Here is a 19,958-nt window from a genome sequence, read left to right as displayed (position 1 = left end):
GCTTTCCAGTTCACCAAGACACAGGATAAACAGACACAGAAACACAAACGACTTTTTTTTTTTAATTGGGGTATAGTTGTTTTACAATGTTTTGTTAGTTTCAGTAGATTCACAGCGAAGTGAATCAGCCATATGTATACATATATCCCCTCTTTTTTGGATTTCCTTCCCATTTAGATCACCACAGAGCACTAAGTAGACACAAATGAGTTTTGGTGTGTTTTTTTTTTTCCATAAATGACTTCTGATTTAATACGGGGAGCCCTCTCAGTGATGGTCACTGATAAGAAAGGAGCATTTGACCAGCCTTCTGAGAGCAAGAGTTCCGACGTTATTCTTTATACGTGGTTTCCACAGTGGCATATATTTCTGGTGAATCTCTAATCCTCTTTTCGACTAATTTACAGGAAGCAGAAAAAATAATTATTTCTTCGGTTAATGAAATGACCTGATAATGTATCTTATAATTAAAGCAGAGAGCTGAGCACATGCCTCCCAAAAATGTAGTCTCCTGTCTGGATTACTTAAAGGCTATCTTTATCCACATCTTTCAGCTTTAAGGCTTGGTAGGGGATGTTTTAGGAGTGTAAGCAAGGGAATCAGGGAGTGGAAAAGGAGGGCAAAAAATGGAAGAATTACCAGCAAGGCACTAAAACCCAACAGAATGATCAGCTCATTCTGATAATGCTGCTTTTTCTAATTACTGTCAATTAAATCTTTGAGTTTACAATGTATTTTTACCATTAACCATGTTAAAACAGGTAAAATATAACTGAGAAAATAATATTTCAGGGGCAGCTCTTTGATTTTTCTTCAGTTGTATTTATAAGATTTCAACCTTTTGACAACATTGAATTTTAGCATAAGTAATTTATTCTCAAACTTACCAGGGCTATAAACAATAATTAATTGAATAGTCCTTCAGAAGAAACAACCGTAAGTGTGAATGGAGAGCTACCAAATGATTGTGAATATCCTTCAAAAGAATCCCCCCCCTCTTTCTTTAGCTTCATTTATACTTTGAAAATGTTTGTTTTACTCCATGTCCAGAAATACTATTTCACTGCCTGGGAAGTTTAACAGTTTTCCTTTGTTTGGGAAAACTTATTCCTGAATTTAAAGAGATCAAAATAGGTAGTGGGTTTGGGGTCTACCACACCTGAGGCTGCATCCACTCTAGGCCAGCCCATTTGGGTTATTATTACTAACAGCGAGCCAGAAACTTCAGAGCCAAAGAGCCAAAGATCAGGTATTTCACACACACCTCATTCCCTATCAAACTCAATGCCCCAACAACATGCAGCTATTACACTATTTCTTTCAGCCCAATGTCTATTTATTATGCTCGTAGATGCTGTGGGTCAGGAATTCAGACAAGACACAGGAGGGAAGGCTGGTCTGGGACCTCAGCTGGGAAAACTTAAATGTTGGAAGAGTGACTGGACAGTGGGGGCTGGAACTATCTGAAGGCTTCCAGCTCACATATCTGACCTTGGGCCGCTTACTTAGCGACTGAGATTGCCTACTGAAGCATCGTCAGGTGGCCTCTCCATGGGCTTCCTCACAGCATGGCGATTTGGGGCTGGTTGGATTCCTGTATGGCTTCAGTAAACAAGGCAGAGGCTGCATGGCCTTTTATGACCCAGCTGCAGAAGTCACACAGCTAGTCCCCTTCTGCCATCCTCAACTGTTCTAAGCAGCCATAGACTGCCCAGACTCCAGGGGGAGGGGATCAGACCCCCTGCGTTGGTGGAGGGCTGGCAAGGGCACATCATAGAAAAGCCTTGTCAGGGCCATCTTTGGAAAACGCCATCTGCCCCAAGATGTTCATAAGTGTACAAGATGATTTATTTCTCAAATTATACTTTAAAGCACTCTTCTACTACCTGAATTTGTTTTCTTTGGAGTCACTTTTGGGCCATTTATTTATGTTAGTTTCTCTTGCTGTAGGCTTCCCTCAGATGGCAGGTGATCCTTGCTTGTTCAGTGAGACAGCCTAAGGACTAAGTGAGTACCCAAAACACCTGATTACATAGGGCTTTTGGGTGGGGTCCTAACACCACACCAGCTTCCCTTATTCTCCTTAAACAGTTCTTTCAGTGTCTTTAGAGAAGAACCCCCTCCTTGCCCTTCACTTGGCCTAGGGGTAACTGCCTGCCTATTAATGTTCTGATGATCAGGATGGAGGGTAACCCTTCTGTTTGCAGACTTCTGGTTCATTCTCCAGTTTTCACCCAGCCAGTCCTACCTGTCACTCCTGCCCTCTATCCCTGGTGCTGCATTACTGAGGTAGAAGCCCCTCCTGGGGCCACAGTGCCTCCTGAGTATGTTCTAGACCCCAGCTATCCAATATAGGAGCCATGAGCCATTAGAGGAAATGTGAATATTCAATTATATTATAATATCAATGATAAATTCGCTGTGATAACTGTATCATGGCTACTAGGAAAGTACTCTCATGCTTAGGATATATATATATAAGTATGTAGTCATTACATCTGCAACTTACTCTCAAGATGGTTCAGCCAAAAAGGTGTATATAGAGAGGGAGGGAAGGAGATACGGATAGGGATGGATGGAAGGGGGAAGAAGCAAATATAGCAAAGTAACTGGTGAATCTAGGTGCTAATCATGGGTGTTAACTATACTGTTCTTATCATTTTTCCTGAGGTCTGAAATTTTACCAAATAAAAGGTTTGGGACAGACACTGTAAACAACCTAAGTATCCAACAATAAGGGAATAGTCAAATAAATTACAATATTGCATATCTACATAGAGAAATATGCAGTCATTAAAGAGTTTTTAAAACTCAACAACAAAAAAAACAAACAACCCTATCCAAAAATGGGCAGAAGACTGAAATAGATATTTCTCCAAAGACATACAGATGGCCAATAGCACATGAAAAGATGCTCAACATCACTAATTATTAGAGAAATTCAAATCAAAACTACAATGAGGCACCACCTCACACCAGTAAGAATGGCCATCATTAAAAAGTCTACAAATCACAAATGCTGGAAAGGATGTGGAGAAAAGGGAACCCTCGTACACTGTTGATGGGAATGTAAGTTGGTGCAGCCACTATGGAAAACAGAATGGAGGTTCCTCCGAAAGCTAAAAATAGAATTACCATATGATCCAGCAATCCCACTCCTTAGCATATATCTAGACGAAACTATAATTCAAAAAGATACATGCACCCCTATGTTCATAGCAGCACTATCCACAACAGCCAAGACGTGGAATCAACCTAAATATCCATCGACAGATGAATGGGTAAAGAAGATGTGGTATATATATACAATGGAATACTACTCAGCCATAAAAAGAACGAAATAATGCCATGTGCAGCAACATGGATGGACCTAGAGATTATCATACTGAACGAAGTCAGAAAGACAAATACCATATGGTATCACTTATGTGTGGAATCTAAAATATGACAAATGGGGACTTCCCTGGTGGCACAGTGGTTAAGAATCCGCCTGCCAATGCAGGGCACATGGGTTCGAGCCCTGGTCCGGGAAGGTCCCACATGCCGTGTAGCAACTAAGCCCGTGCGTCACAACTACTGAGCCTGTGCTCTAGAGCCCGTGAGCCACAGCTACTGAGCCCGTGTGCCACAACTACTGAAGCCCACGTGCCTAGAGTCCATGCTCCACAACAAGAGAAGCCACCGCAATGAGAAGCCCGCGCACCACTACAAAGAGTAGCCCCCGCTCGCTGCACCCACGCACAGCAACAGAGACCCAACGCAGCCAAAAATAAATAAATAAATAAATAATTTTAAAAATATGACAAATGAACCTATTTACGAAATGGAAACAGGCTCACGGACATAGAGAACAGACTGGTGGTTACCAAGGGGGAGGGGGTTGGGGGAGGACTGGAGTGGGGGGTTGGGGTGAGCAGACGTGAGCTTTTATACATGGAATGCATAAACAACAAGGGCCTACCATATAGCACAGAGAACTATATTCAATATCCTATGATAGGGACTTCCCTGGTGGCCCAGTGGTAAAGCATCTGCCATCCAATGCAGGGGACACAGGTTCAATCCCTGGTCAGGGACCTAAGATCCCACATGCCGTGGGGAAACTAAGCCCGTGCGCTGCAACTACTGAGCTTGCGCACCTCAACAGAGAGCCTGCGTGCCGCAAACTACAGAGCCCACGTGCTCTGGAGCCTGCGTGCCACAACTAGAGAGAGAAAACCCGCACCTAGAGAGAAGCCACACCTAGAGAGAAGCCCGCATACCACAACAAAGACCCAAAGCAGCCAAAAAAATAATAAAAGAAAATAAATAAAAGTAAATATAAAAAAAAATAATATCCTATGATAAACCATAACGGAAAAGAATATTTTAAAAAAGAATGCATATATGTGTAACTGAATCGCTTTGTTGTACAACAGAAATTAACACAACATTGTAAATCAACTATACTTCAATTTTTAAAAAATAAAATGAGTTTTTAAAGAAAATAGCAGTCTTCTGAAAAAGGTCTTCCTATAACTAGAGCCATTTTATTATTTTAAAGAAAAACACCCTACTAGAGCCATTCTATTCTAAAAACAAACAAACAAAAATCTCACACAGAACGTGCTACTATATGCAGATCTTCCTAATGGGGTCTGAAGCCCATGCTACCCTTCATGTAATGGTTTTTGATGCTCTTGTAAGAAAAGAGGGTACAGGGTGATCATGACAGGGTTCTTAATTAAGGTAAGTGAGGGTTACTGGATCCTTCCCTGAAGGAGATCTGTGTCTGTGCTGAGGGAACATGAGCGACAGCCACTAGTACCTTGATCCTCTCTCTTTAGAGATCCTATTTGTTGACTCTTTTGAAATATATGTATCCATGAACAGATTAGTGAGAAACCTGCCCCTCTGTATGCCAGATAAGGCCAAACCAAGTTGTGAGTAGATTTCACCATGGGCCCACAATTTGTGCCCTTGGCTTGGGCAACCCCTCTGTCATCACCCCCAGTCACTGAGGTCTATGTCCCATGGATCCCAAGATTCCTCAAAAAACTGAACAGTCCATCAGCACAATACCTGGCACATTGTAGGTGTTTAATATTTCCTGATTAGAACTGAAAATTAAAATACCTAGTAAGTTTCAGTATAAACTTACAATAGCAAATAAAATTCAGGGGTTCAAGATAACATTTGCTGGTAATGGTAAATTCCTCTAATAGATCACTTCATTCTGTATATTTGGTTAGGGGTATTCCAATCCTTATAGTTAGGGGAAGAAGAGCCAAAAGGTAGACAGGAAGGTGATGATAAAGTGACAGTAATTGTCAATATGGTGTGTCAGGCCAGAGAGTGGAGAGAAAAGGCAAGGATGTGCTGAGAACTGACATCACAAATAGAGCTTTGACCGGCTAAAGCATATGAGTAGCACTCATAGCCAGAGCCACCACACAGATCCACATCACCCTAATTCCAGAAAGGAGTTTAGGATCTAGTCCTAACGCTGGATTACAGAATGTCTTGTTGTCATGGAAGCAGGAACAGTTAAGTAAATGTCACACTGTCCTCATCGTCGAGGTTAATTGAGCAAAACCTTAAGTTAACCATTACAGTGAATGAAGAAGATCCAAAGCCAGTCACGCTCAAAGCACAAATGAGCTGAAAGTGCTATGTTTCTTGGGAAATGATCAGTTTATATAGCTGGGACCTTCAGCCTACAAACTTTAAGATAATTAACACTCAAGGTTAAGAGCTCCCTATGCAGTTTTCATTCTTAGCAGGAAGCTGACTCTGTCCAGGATAATGCTGTGTCACTAACTTCCCATAACAAAAGCATAGCCAACATCTACTGAGCACCTACCATGTGCCATGCGCTGTGCTGCATGTTCTCAAGTTCATGGGTGCAACAGGCCTATGATTCGATGCTATTGTTTCCATTTTGTAGATCAGGACATTGAAGTGTAGTGGGATTAAGTGATTTGCCCAAGCTCGCACTGGTGGTAGGCACCAGAAACCAAGCCTTGAGTACAAGTCCACATAGACCCGTTATCATATTTCCAGGGAGAGACAATAGGCTAACAAGACAATAAACTAACAAGTGTGGGTCCTCAGAATAAAAATTGTTTCTAGTGTAAGTAAATGAAGGAGGTAGCAATCTGACAGCTCCGAAATGATAAGACTAGACAAACATTAGATTATGCAATTTCCAGATTGTCTAAAAGAACAAATTTAGACAAGACCCCAAGCATTACTAATAGAGACTCTGTTTGCTAGAAAGAATTGCACTGTGGCAAATGGTATATTATGTGATAAGAAATGGTATGTTAAGTTGAAAGAAAAAAAGCATACGTTTAAAAGCTCAATCGACCTGCATTTTAACTGTGGTTTTGCTCCTAACTTTGCTTAGGCAAGATACTTAAACCATCTAAGCTTCAGCGTCTTCATCCAAAAAATGGAAACATCTATTTCACCTGGATGCTGTGAGAATTACAGCTACATCTGACTAATATTGTGTCTGGTGGAGAGCGGTACACAAATGTAAGTTCCCTTCGCCTCCTAGAAAGAATAATTTCTGGCTCACTTTGGAAGAGGCAGCCAAGATGTTAGGTCAACAACTAGCTGATGCTTTGGGCAGTCTCTTCATTACTCGGGGCTTCTACTTTCTCACGTGTAAAACTGGGGAGGTTGGACAGATGATCGCTAAGCTCAGGCTCCCACTGAATCAATCTATGAGGAGAAGATTTTGGTTTGTACACTTTACAGTTATTTATCCTACACCAACCTTGCCTAATGTACATTCTGGGACAACTCTGGAGAGAGCATTGCTAGTAGTGAGTAGCCAATGAAAGGAGCTAGAAATCAAGACAAAGAGTACATACATTATAGTTGTTTTCTACCAAAAAACTAAGAAAGAAACAAAGAAAGCCTCCAAGGATGCTCTGGATAAAGGACAATTGGGTTAACACTTCACACGTACCCAGAAAGCATCTTTATTACACGAACCTCCAAGGGAGAGGTAGAGAAAGCATGCCACAAACTCATGGGACGCATACATTTTGGCTAGCCTATATATATTGACATATTTGTCTCGACTTCTCATTTATCTATAAGCCCCTCAAAGGCAGAAACTAAGCCTCGACAATTCCCCAATGTTTCTCAGTTTCCACTCCATTCCGAATCCAGAAAGTTCAACAAATGCTGATGGACTCCTGGGAATTCCCTGGCGGTCCAGTGGTTAGGACTCAGTGCTTTCACTGCTGAGGGCCCGGGTTCAATCCCAGGTTGGGGAACTAAGATCCCTCAAGCTGCACGGCACAGCCAAAAAAAAAATGCTGATGGTCTCCTAAACTCCTTAAGTGTTAACCTTCAGCATCTCACAGACTTTATCCCCTAAAGTGGTTCACAGCTCTTGGGCAAAATTTTTACCAGATCTAACACAGTTCTTAACTCTGGAAGCACATTATAGTCAGCTGGGTAAGTCAAAAATACCAGCACCTAGACCCTCCCTTCAGAGATTGATGTAATTGGCTTCTACAGGGTGAGGGTGGGGGGACAGGTGGCACTAGCTTTAGAAGCTCCCCAGATGATTCTCACAAGCACCCAGGACTGAGATCCACTGACTAGCATCTAACCACAGGAAATTCAACAAGGAATAAACCAAAGAACTCCTCAGGCTCAGACAGTGGCTATTAAGCATCCCCAACTTTTTCATTGACCCATCTATTTTCAGTCTCTATTTTCATGTTTGAGTTTTGTTTCAGCCTCCTAGGAAACTGACCACACTTGAGCGCATTACGTGACCAATGTAGGAATGTTAATATAGCAATGACACTTTACTTTCTATTTCATCTCAGAAGAGGAGAAATTGACCAAATTTATACAAAGTGCACAGTCAAGTATTAAGGAATATCTGCTACCAAGCTTAAGGAAACACTGTACTCTTCTAGAACAGATCCAAGGAAAGGTTCAGGTAAACCCTGAGTATGCTCTGGTCAATGAAGATGTAATAATTTGTTGGGAAAAGATATGTATGTTACACGTTTCAAAGGGCCCTACTGTCTTCCGGCCAACAACACATGGGAATACTTAACTTCATGCTTTGAGAAAATGTTAAGAGATACGTAGCAATTTATTCCCAACAGCGAAACTATTATATACTGACTTCCATGCCCTAGTAAGAAAGAAAGAAACACTGGTACAACTCAAATGGTTGAGTGGAATCAGAGGTCAAGTCTAAGACTGAAAATAAAATCACAACTGCTTGGGTGATGCTTAGGGAAATAATCTACCGAGTTAGAACCCCAAATATTCAATCACAGGGAATGTAAATATCGACCTGTGTAATATATAATAAATAGTTTGCTGTAATTTTTGTGCCACTCATTATAGCAGAAAGAATAATCTCAGTCAAGATGAGACAATGACTAGGAAAGGAGTTCTCCTCGAGGGATATGAAGGGCAATCAAACCCAGCTCTGCCACAAATATGGCGAAACGGGCTATCTGAAGATGCTTCCAGGCTAGTTTCAATGAACGCCAGGTACCCCACCCCATCCACAGTTCCCTTAGCACATTTTCTATAAGTTTAGCTAATTTACCAAGAAGAATAAGTGGGCAAGAACAGCGAGAATTCCTAAAAATCTGAAGTAATAAATAAGGAGCTGCCATCACCAAATTTTAACAGAAATTACAAGACAAAAGTTAGCATATGATATTTAGTTGAAATCAGAAAAGTTGTCCTTTTGGAGAGAATCCACAAATATAAACTATTCTGTGGACTTTGTGATAAAACAGCAACAAGACAGAAAGACGTGAGGTCTTAATAGTTGCTGCTATGCAAATGGACAGCAGAACAGACTAAAAGTGAGTTGACTGCAAACGTCCCAACAGAGATGGCAACAAATTCCAGAGGGATTTAGTGACAATTTACATACTGCTCTAGGTGATAAATCTGACCATGATAAAAGCATTGTAAATGACTGGGTATATTAAAACTCAGACTGTGCGCTAAATAAAAAGGAAACCAATAATCAGTGTCAACATATATAAATATATGGGCAAAAGATGTAAGGCTAGCACCAAAAAATGGATGGAAGAATTAGAGGTGATAATCTTTCCGAACGCCTTTAGTTGTATACTTTGATAATTACTTTACCAAAGAAGGTAGCACAAGAGAAAACAATAGATACACAGCACAATAGCTTACTATGCCAAGTAGACACAGGAAGTGCATGCAAATGATTAAAACTCCCGAGTCCAGTTACTAAATGGTCAAGGGCACTTCACACACAACAAAATGCACAAAATAAACCCACAAGGGGAAAAAATAAAACTTTTAGCTTCTATGTTACCTATTATACAATTGAAGTCATAAAACCTCACCTTGGCAGGGCTGTGGAGAAACCGGTACACTTAAACTTTGGTGACAGCCCTAGAGATTAAAGCTATAAAATCCCTCCAAGCCTTTCACATGGTAATTCCACACAGGGGCACATACCCTGGTAATTCCACACAGGGGCACATACCCTATAGGTAAGCCACCGATCACCTGGAAAAGTCTTAGCTACCCCAAAAGTCACACTCCAGATAGCCAAGTTTTACTGTTCCTAGCATGCGGGACCAACAGAGCTTTATCATTTAAATGCCAATTAACAGCAATCACTGCACACTTCTTTAACAGGGAGCCAAACTCTCTTAGACTAGAGGTCCAAACTTTCTGTAAATGGCCAGATGGTAAACATTTTGGCTTTGTGGGCCAAATCGTCTCTGTGGCAACTACTCAACCCTGCTGTTGCAGAGGTACAGAAGCCACATACGCTATGTAATGAATGGGCATGGCTGTGGTCCAATAAAACTTTATTTACAAAAATAGGTGTTGCCAAAACCCAGAGCGTATGCAACACAAAGACTGAACGCTAATAGAAACTATCAACTTTGGGTGATAATGATGGATCAGTGTTGGTTCATCAGCTGTAACAAATGTCCCACACTGGTGTATGGGAGTTCCCTGTACTTTCTGCCCATATTTGCTGTGAACCTAAAACTACTCTTAAAAGTAGTCTGTTAATTGTAACACAAAAAACAGGTGGCTGGCCCTCGGGCTATAGTTCGATAACCTGTCTTAGACTATGGCATGCAAAAAAAAAAAAGGATTTGCCCAACTCTGGAATCAGATAATCATGGAAGTAAAATAAGAGAATGCACGTAAAATGAAAAGGAAAAGAGGTGATATTTTCTGATTCCATCCAGTAATAAGACCATAGTTTCCCAAATCTTGCCAACAATCTGATCAACTTCCCGAAGTTTAATGGGACGAAACCACTCAGTCATCAATAGGTCAGGACGTGTGGCCATGTCTCCCCTTCAGAAGCATACAAAACTGCCAAGAGAATGAACAAAGCTGGAACTACACCTTAAACGCTAAGAGCCTGATAAACCAGATTATGTTGAAATCCAGTCATATCAGACCTTTAGGGCCCAAAAGGCCAATTCTTTCTTTAAATTTAAATATTGATCAAGGTGCATTAAGCCACATTAGATATCTTTACCCTAAATGAAATTGTACTACTCTTCCCCTTTAATTCTGAATTATTAGCTTCTGTCTCTAAACAGATTAGTCTAATTCTTGGCAACTCCTCACAGTAGAAGAACCTTACCACTTACAGAAAAGGTGTGTCACGTACATATATGTAAAGGTACAAAATGTACACACTCAGAAACAAAATGCCATTGTTTCTCCCTTTTCCTAACACAATTAAAAAAAAAACAAAACCCAAAAAAATCTCCTCATTTTCTCCAGAAACAAAACCACTCTTCTCCCCAGTAGTAATCAGGCTTTAAGGAGCATGACTTAGAAACTCAAGGCTTTTCGAAGAGCAGTCATTTGCAACCAAAGTCAACTTCTCAGTGGATACTGGAATCTTAAAATACTTTCTAAAGAAAAACAGAGGGCGGCTGGGCCTTCAAACCTCAAGAAGAGTAAAAACAGGGAAACTGGCTGCTGCCTTCTAATAGCTAAAAGCTCCAAGGTTCACAGAACCAGTGTAATTATGATAGAAATCTTTTCTATGAAAAGAAGACAGAGTTGTCAGACAACCTATCTTCTGGTGGTTTTATTTCAGAGATGCTATATTTAAATGTGGGGACATTACAGAAGTTTAGACCTATATAACAACTGACTAAATTAAAGTGACATAATGTTTAACAACCTTTAGATGGAGTCAATAATCACCACTTATGAAGTGCCCACTCTGGGCAGAAAGCAAACAGCCGAGGAAGCTGAGAAGGTTACAAAGAACAGGTGAGTGCCTACCCTCTGGAAAGAGACAGTTTAGAATAAAATCAAAGAACAGGAGCCAGGAGCAAATATGTTTAATACAAGTGCAGCTGTGCAAAAGACGAGTGCAAAGGAACTGGGAAATAAAACAGATAGAAAGTCAGTCTGTAGGGAGCAGATGAGAGTGATTAATGAAGGAACCCGAAGTGGACAGGGTAAAGCTGAAAGATGAAAAGCATGTCCAGATGAAAATGTGAATCATTTCCTATGAACTCATTCAAGATTCAGAAGGTTCTATCTTTAAGTTATGGCATACAGTCCAAGTTCTCCTTTTCTTACATCACTAAGAGAACTTTAAATTCTTAACAACCACTTAACAGAAAGACCTCAAGCTTTTGCAAACATCACAAAGAACCACCATAACGTTAACTGCCATTCAAAGACAGTTAATTGGTCCAAAACTCCTGAGAGCAACAGGTTTACAGGAAAAAAAGAGTAAAAGTTATACTGAGAAATAAAATCAATAAATGTTTATTCTGGACATTAAAATGTGATATTTCTATTACTCCTTATAAGGAGTTAATGTATACTGTCTGAAGCCTCACTGTCCAATGGAAACCTATGAGCCACACAAGTAATTTTAAACTTCCTAGCAGCCATATGAACATAAAAAGAAACAGGTGAAATTTTTGATGTTTTATTTAATGCAACATACCCCCAAAATTACCATTTCAACGTGGAATCAATACAGAAACATACTGAGATATTTTAGTATTTTTTATATTGTCTTTGAAATCCAGTGTGTGTCATACTTACATCTCAATTCAAAAGCTAAATTTCTATCAGAAATAATTGGCCTATAATTAGATTTCATCAAATTTACAGTTAAGGTAGATTCACATATCCAAACTGTTCTAAACATACTTAAAAGTTTTCCAATTAACTGAACCAAGTATCACTTTTAAGTTTAAATGTAAATTAAATCAATTCAGTCTCTCGGTCACAACAGCCACATTTCAAGGGCTCAATAGGTTCAAATGGCTAGTGGTGACCATACTGGACAAAGAAAGTCTAAATAAATCAGTAGAAAGATAATCCCTGGAACCAAAAATTCAAACCAAAAGAAATATAATAAAACAAAGCAAGATATATAATATGGTAGAAAAATTACAGGTATTAAAAACATAAAGTGAAAGAAAATTATAGATGTTTATCGTTACAGATGACAGATCTGTCATATCAATAAATATAAACTGGTTAAACTTAACCACATAAAAGAAAAAGTTAGACTCACAAAGCAAAACCCAGCTTTATACTACATTTCAAGAAATTCAGAAATGCTCTAGCAGAAAATGAAAACAAGAGGCAGGTAGGGCTCCGGATCTCAATGTCACGTAAGGATGAATCCAGGCCAAAAAGCACTGAACTAGTCAAAGGGCAGCACTCTGTACCCTAAAGCGTGCATCTCGAAATGACAGTTAAAGATATCTAAGCAGCAAATGTAACATTAACAGGCACAAAGCAAAAACCATAGGCAATATCTGGAGAAACAGAATTGGATTATTAGGAGACCTGAACTTCTTTTGACCCATGACAGATCCAGTAGATTAAAAAAAAGCAAAGGTATAGAAAACTCAAATAAAATAATTAATATGGTAGATTTGATATATGAACCTCTGTAACCTGAGAAGGGAACATAACCTGCTTGTTGCTGCCCAAGGAACAGTGACAGGAAATGAACACAGATTGGACTACAAAGCAAACATCAATAAATTAAAGAAATGATTCAGATAACATTCTCTGATCACAATGCAGCAAAACTTAAAATCAACAAAATTAAAATACAGGGTGCACTTCTACTGGAAATTTAAAAATTCAAGTCTTGGGACTTCACTGGTGGCACAGTGGTTGGGAGTCCTCCTGCCAATGCAGGGGACACGGGTTCGAGCCCTGGTCCAGGAGGATCCCACATGCTGCGGAGCAACTAAGCCCGTGCACCACAACTACTGAGCCTGCGCTCCAGAGCCCGCGAGCCACAACTACTGAGCCCGCGTGCCACAACTACTGAAGCCTGTGCGCCTAGAGCCTGTGCTCCGCAACAAGAGAAGCCACCGCAGTGAGAAGCCCGCGTGCCACAACGAAGAGTAGCCCCCCGCTCGCCGCAACTAGAGAAAGTCTGCACGCAGCAACGAAGGCCCAACGCAGCCAATAAATAAATTTAGAAAAAAAATAAAATAAAACAAGTCTTAGTTCACAGAAGAATAAAAACCTGAAGGTGCAGAAGAGCTGGGAAGAAAAAGCATCAAACACTGTACACATCAGCTGTTAAAGCAGTGTTCAGAGGAATGCCTGTAGCCTTAAATACTGAAATAAACAACAAAGAAGAAATGAATTTTGCCGTTCAAAAAGAAAAAAAATAGCACATGAGGGGGAATTAATAAAATCAAAGTAATCATTAATGAACTAGAAAACAAAAGTCATAAAGCTAATAAGTGAATCCAATCATATAAACCAACAACTAATTAATCACAAAAGAGGGGGAGAACAAATATAGAAGGAATAAAGGGGGAACAGCCACAGAGAAAATTAAGACTAATTACTATCTCAGCTACGCAAACTGGCTTTAAAACCTTGATGACTAGGATAATTTTCTAGAGAAATACATCAAAATGGATTCTAGAAGAGATAGAAAATCTATCCAGATCAATACCACAGACTAGAGAAGCCTGTCAAAGAGTAACAGTCCCCAAGACACACTAGGTTTAAAAGGTTTCATGGGTGGATTCTACCAGATCTTTGAAGAACGGATAGTTCAAAAGATAAACTGGTCTTAGTGCAGAAAAAAATGTATTTCTTCTGAAACAAGCATGACATTGATAAGAAAATCTAACAGACTGCACATACACACAAAATCCACAGACAAACAGCACGTGGCGATCAATATAATGAACCCAGGAATTCATCAAACTATTCTCTCTAGTACTGTATATGCTTAAAATTTTCCATAATAAAAAGCTAAAGTTAAAATTTTTTTTACTCTGTAAAAATACTGAATCACTATGCTGTACACCTGAAACTAATATAATCTTATAAATCAACTATACTTCAATTTTAAAAATTTCTTTACTCAAGGAGAAAAAAATTTTATCTAGATACACTTCTTCACTTATCAAAAGTTTGACAACAATGTGGTAAAAGTGTAGGAAAATAGGTACTCTCAGAAACTTCTAGTGAGAGGATAGACAGACAACCTCGATGGAAGGCAATCTGACAATATTTATCAAAATTTCAAATGCACATAGCCTTTGGTGTAGAAATGCCATGTTTAGGAATTTGTCCTATATATATACTCACACACGCATGAAATGATGAATGCAGTAATTCAGTGTAGCACAAGCTGTCATAGCAAAGATTGGAAACAACCTACTAGCCGTCAACAGAGAGTTGGCTAATGAATATAGTACACTCATATAAACAAATTCTCAGAAGCCATAAAAAAGAAAAAGGAAGTTCTGCAGTTACGATATGGAAAGCTGTCTAAGGAATTAAGTTTAAAAAGCAAGGTACAGACAAAAGTATTACAAGTTGCCATTTATTTTAAAATGGGGAGGCTACTGGACAAAAGTAGGAAGCTGACTTTTCTATGTCCTTTCGTACCTTCTGAATTTGGAACCATGTAACTATAATCTCAGACCAAAAAGAATCTCTTTTTTTTTAAATCCCACCTTTCACAGCGCACTATTGCCCTTATAAACTCATGATCCATTTAGAACGCTTGCTATTCTTGTTCAACTTGCTAACTGTGTGCAAGGCCATGTTTCAAGTAAAGATTGAGCTCAAGAAAACTCTTCTTATTTTAAAGGGCATAGAGAAATATGGCCCACAGATGAAAGGGGGACAACTCTAGATCCAGAAGATCATCTAATTAGTGGTTCTCAACCCTGGTTATGCTTAAGAACAACCAAAAATACCAATGCCCACCCGCCCCCAGAACATTTATAGTAAAGTCTGGAGGATGGGGCACAGGCATGAAAACCATACAGGCATCTAAATGCTTTACAGCAGTAGTCCTCAACAGAGAGTGATGCATTTTGCTCCCCTGGGGGACACGGTGGTGTCTGGAAACATGTTTGGTTGTCACAACTCATGGGTGGAGGGAGTGCGGGGGGGGGGGCAGGATGTGCTACTGGCATCTAGTGGGTAGAGGCCAGGGGTGCTGCTTTCATAAACCTCTCACAATGCACAGGACAGCACCCCTCCTCCACCAAACAGTGACCTGTCCCAGAAAGTCAAGAGTGCTGAGATTGAGCAGCCCTCATTTCAAATAAAGTCACTGCTTCTGAAATAACACGCAGTTTTAGCCTTCCCTCTTAAACAAGGAAGATCATCTCATTTACTAGTGTGGATACATTCGCAAAAGAAAGCTGTTTTCCGTGCCCACAGAAACCACAATTTGTTGATGCGGTTCTAACAAATACTGTAAACATGAAATTCCGTGGATATCCTTTCCCTGGTCTCTGTCCAGGAATTCTAGTCCAAAACTTCTGTCCCGTTTGCAAAGTAGCCAGGGAGAACGTCACGAAGTGGCAGTCCGTGGGTCAACGTCGTTCACGCATCTGTTCTGTTTGAGCCCTAGATCTTTAAAGTATACTGAATCGGCGCCGCTCAGCTTGCCCTTCCGGAGCCAGCACATACGGGGTGGACAGGGTTGCCACGGCCCCCCACCCCAAGCTGGCTTCGTGTAGTCATCGGCTGCTCCCACTCAGGGCCTGTAAGCGCTGGAGGTGGCTCTCCCCTGCAGTCTTCTCCAATCATTCAGGGGCATAAAACCTCTTTACTCTTCTTCCTTCTCACCTTAAAAATATCCCCACACCCCTTCTAAGTTCTCCAACTCCCACACCACTTGCCAAAATCGGACTTCTATCCAGAGCTGGAAGAACCAAGAGAAAGGCAGAAGTCGAAATGGCCTTTGTGTGACAACCCTCTTCTAGTTGTTGGCATTAAAGATAGACTGCCTGCCACCTGATTCGTCTCTGGGCATTACAAACGAGCCTTGAGTTTCTAGCGCATTCCACTACAATTATATATAGCTCTTCCGTGAGCTTCCTTATAAGGAAAAGACTTCAATTATTAGGCTTCTTCCATTACCCTAGATTAGAGTATCCCCTCCACTCTTCCCAAAATAGGTCAGAAGGCTTTTATGGGAAATACTTATCCAAAGATTTGGTAGTTTTCTTTTAAAAAGTTCATCCCTTTTCCTTTGAAATTAGGATCACGCAGTTTGGGAACTGTGCTTTAGAGGTGACCTTATACAATCCACGTGTTTTATCGACGGGGACAATGAACCCCAGTGAGGTTCAGTCACTTAGCCAAGGCCAGGCTCTTGAGTCAGTGGCAGAGCAAGAATTAGAACATTTGTTTCCAGATAATGGTCCCATGGGTCTTCCACGATAACACTATGCCCCACTGTGGTTTTCCTACTCAAATAACATCTCTGCCAAGACACCTATTAACATGGTAGATACTAGCTGCTATAGAAATAAATCAACCAAAATTTCGCCAAGCTATGAGAGCTATCACTTCAACTTTGAGGGCGGAAGGAAGGAACTGGGAGTCTCTGGATTCTTTCTGGTCCTTTTATTGTGAATTAACCTGTCTCAGTTTACCCCTATGAAAAGTCGATACCTTCAGAATCTCTCTAAACCATAAATTAGGGATAGAATGTTGCTATTTATAGCAACAGCGACATTTTCTTCCTAAACTCTTAAGTCGGGGGGCTGCCGCAAACCTCTAAAATTCTCACAAGTGGCCACAGATGGTAAAGTAAAACTACTGAAAAGCTTCTGGGACTGAAGTTTAAGACTCAAAGATCAACATCTCACTGAACCCTGACCTTCCTCATCATTCGCTGGCAAACTGGTTTCTTAAAATTTAATTTGGTCTCAACTTTAACCTATTCCTCTCTTCCTATCCTAACTTAAGTATGGACAACATCGCATTGTGCTTACTGGGTCTTCCCCGAATGTGCTACCTACTCTGCACTTAGGTTTTTATGCCCACCTGACACCACCTCTTGACATTTACTTAAAAGTCATTAAACGACCAGCCGCCCCATTATTTCCCCTCGAGAGCTTAGAACATCTTTGCTGCTCCATTTTCTTTTCCTTCCAGGATGCCGCGTTCCCTCCTGATAGCTGGGTGCGCACTTTTGTTTTAATACTTTAAGGTGTTTCACAACCAGCTGCCTCGCATTCACCCAACTGAGAGGATTCCCTCCGCGCTTGAAACGGCACCACTCTGGAGAAACACGATCCAGTTAACAGAAGGTCGTGGAATCTATTCCCATCCCAGCTAGGCCTCAGGCAGGTTGGGGGCCGGGTCTTCTGCGCTCCCACGTCAATTCGTGGAAGGTGCCCACCATCCCGCCCGACAGGGGAGAAGGTGGGACACAGAAGGAGAGGCGCGGCGAAAGGTGCTGGCACGAGACCCTGCTCTGACGCTAGGAGCCCAGACGTCCGCTCCTCCCAGCATCTAAGGCTTTTGCAGTCCAGGCCTCTAACTGCTCTAACACAGCACGAACAAGACAGCAGTTCGAGTCCTGCCGCTCCGGCCACACAGGAGCACCTTAGAGCAGAAAAGGAACAAAATGCCATTGCATAATTTACTCGACCTCAAAGTGTTCCTAAACAGCTCTTACCCAATCCAAAAAAAAAGAATCTAAATATAAAAACGTTCAAAAGCCACCCACACTCCGCTCCTAAGTTTTAAGGGCGGTGAGGTCTGTGTCAAGTAGATTTGAAGCTAACGACGGCAGCTTTGGGGAGTCCCGCCCGGGATGAGGCTCCTCGGACGCGGTTTCTGTGTCTCCGGGTGAGCCCCCGGCGGGTGTGCGAGTGCCAGGCCACGCCCCTCCGCGCCCCGAAATCCGAGCCCCCGGGCATCCCGGAGCCCCGCCCGCGGTTCCAATGGACTTTGCCCGGAGGCGGCGGAGACCCGCGGCGGCGGGCCCGGAAGGCAGCGGCCCCACACCCTGGGGCCGTGGGGACCGTGGCGACCCGCGGCCCCGCACTTACCGAAGTCCAGGAACTGCTTGATGGAGAGCGGCGATGGCGAGAAGCGCGAATAGCGCTCAATCTGCTTGGGCACCGGCTGCTTCAGCAGCCACCAGAACAGCCGCATCCTCGTCGGGGCAACGCAGAGACCAGTCAAGACGCTCAAGCGGCCGCAAAGGCCGCTGCAGCCGAGCCGCGCGGATTAGGCAAGTTCGCCAAGCGCGCACCCTGGCCTCCGTCTCGGCCTCGGCGACGCGGGTGCAGCCGCTGCGGCAGCACCAGCAGCAGCACCGGCAGCTCCCCTGCCCCGACCGGCCGCCCGCCCGCCCGCGGCTTCCCCAGGCCCCGCCCACGGGGGCGGAGCCAGCCGCCGTACGTACGCGGCGCGCGGGGGGCGCGAGGGGCGCGCGGCCGCACGCGCTGGCTGCTGATTGGCCGCTGCCGCCCTCGCTTTCTTTTGCCGGAGTGCAGCCGGGGGCGCCCCCTCCTTGGCTCCCGGGACCCAGACAGGCCCGGCAAGTGCAGCTACCCCCGGTCCCGTCCCGGGCTAGGTCCTCCGCGGCCGAAAGGTGGCGGAGGTACAAGGGGACTGGGAGGAGGTCCGGGCCCTCGCCCGGAATCCGATCCTAAGCGCTGCTCAAGGCCCCTCTCCACCGAAGGCACCTCTTCCGGGAGGCCTTCCCTGGATCAGCTGACTGTTGCACTTCAGGGTATTTGTTGCGTCTTGACACTTTTTCATCTTCTGTTTACCACTTAACTATACTGGCTGCTTCATGCCCTCCACCACTGCCACCACCGTTGGGCAAAAATAAACTCACTGATTCGGATTCCTGCCTGCCTCTCACCATTGGCCGGGATTCATGGTAATGTCACTCTCTGTTTCATGCCCGCCCTCCCACCCGCCTGGGCCAACTCCTTTCGGCAAGATTAATTGTTAAGTCACTGACTGTTTCATGCCACCACCGCCATCACCACCATTGAACGGGGTCAATTATAAGGTCAATGACACTTCATTTAGTCCCTCCCCCTCTCCCCCCGCTCCCCGTGAACTCCCCCTAACACCACCGGGCAGGATTAATTGTAAGGTCACTGTCTCTTTGTTTCATGTCACCCCCCCCCCCAACCGCTACCATTGGAAAGGATCAAATTTAAGGTCTTAGGCACTGTCTTTCATACCCCCCTCACCTCCACCGCCACCATAGGACAGCCCCCTGACTCTTTTTCATGCCTCACCACCACCAGCACCACTACTTCTGGACAGGAGTCTGTGCTTACACTATGTATTACACTTACACTATGTTAGGTATTGTTTGTATAAGAGTGAACTTGAACTCAGGGCTCAGTATATGCAATCATTATTTCCTAATGTGAAGGTATGAAGTACAGCTTGCTTTAACTATTTCCACCAAACCTTGCTTTATTTTTGGCAACGTATAAACATCAACTAAATGAAAGGTAGAATGTTCTCTGAGGAAAGGTAAAAATGTAACTGGAAACCACTCCTTTGGTCTGATTGGACTGGTTTTCTCAGTGAGTAAGATTATTGGTGTGTAGCTATTTAGCTTTTGTGCCTTCATTGGGTTTCTATGCAACCAATTCTTTGCTTAATGCTTGCATCTCTACTCTGAACTTAAAGAGAAAAGTAATACG

The 19,958-nt window shown here is 42.5% G+C and overlaps 1 protein-coding gene across 1 annotated transcript in view; it reads right to left on the bottom strand.

Moving 5' to 3' along the window:
- PDK3 (pyruvate dehydrogenase kinase 3) overlaps positions 1 to 18,627 on the bottom strand; it is a 67,012-nt gene extending 48,385 nt beyond the window's left edge. Inside the window, exon 1 of the mRNA XM_068533745.1 lies at positions 18,330 to 18,627. Coding sequence (XP_068389846.1) covers positions 18,330 to 18,435 — 106 coding nt within the window. The 5' untranslated portion in view covers positions 18,436 to 18,627. The remainder of the gene's footprint in view (positions 1 to 18,329) is intronic.
- Positions 18,628 to 19,958: the final 1,331 nt, after the last annotated feature.

The sequence above is a fragment of the Eschrichtius robustus genome, chromosome X (assembly GCF_028021215.1).
Source record: "Eschrichtius robustus isolate mEscRob2 chromosome X, mEscRob2.pri, whole genome shotgun sequence".
NCBI classification, from domain to species: Eukaryota; Metazoa; Chordata; class Mammalia; order Artiodactyla; family Eschrichtiidae; genus Eschrichtius; species Eschrichtius robustus.
The sequence above is the reverse complement of the archived record's forward strand: the minus strand, read 5'-3'. Positions and strand labels throughout refer to the sequence as shown.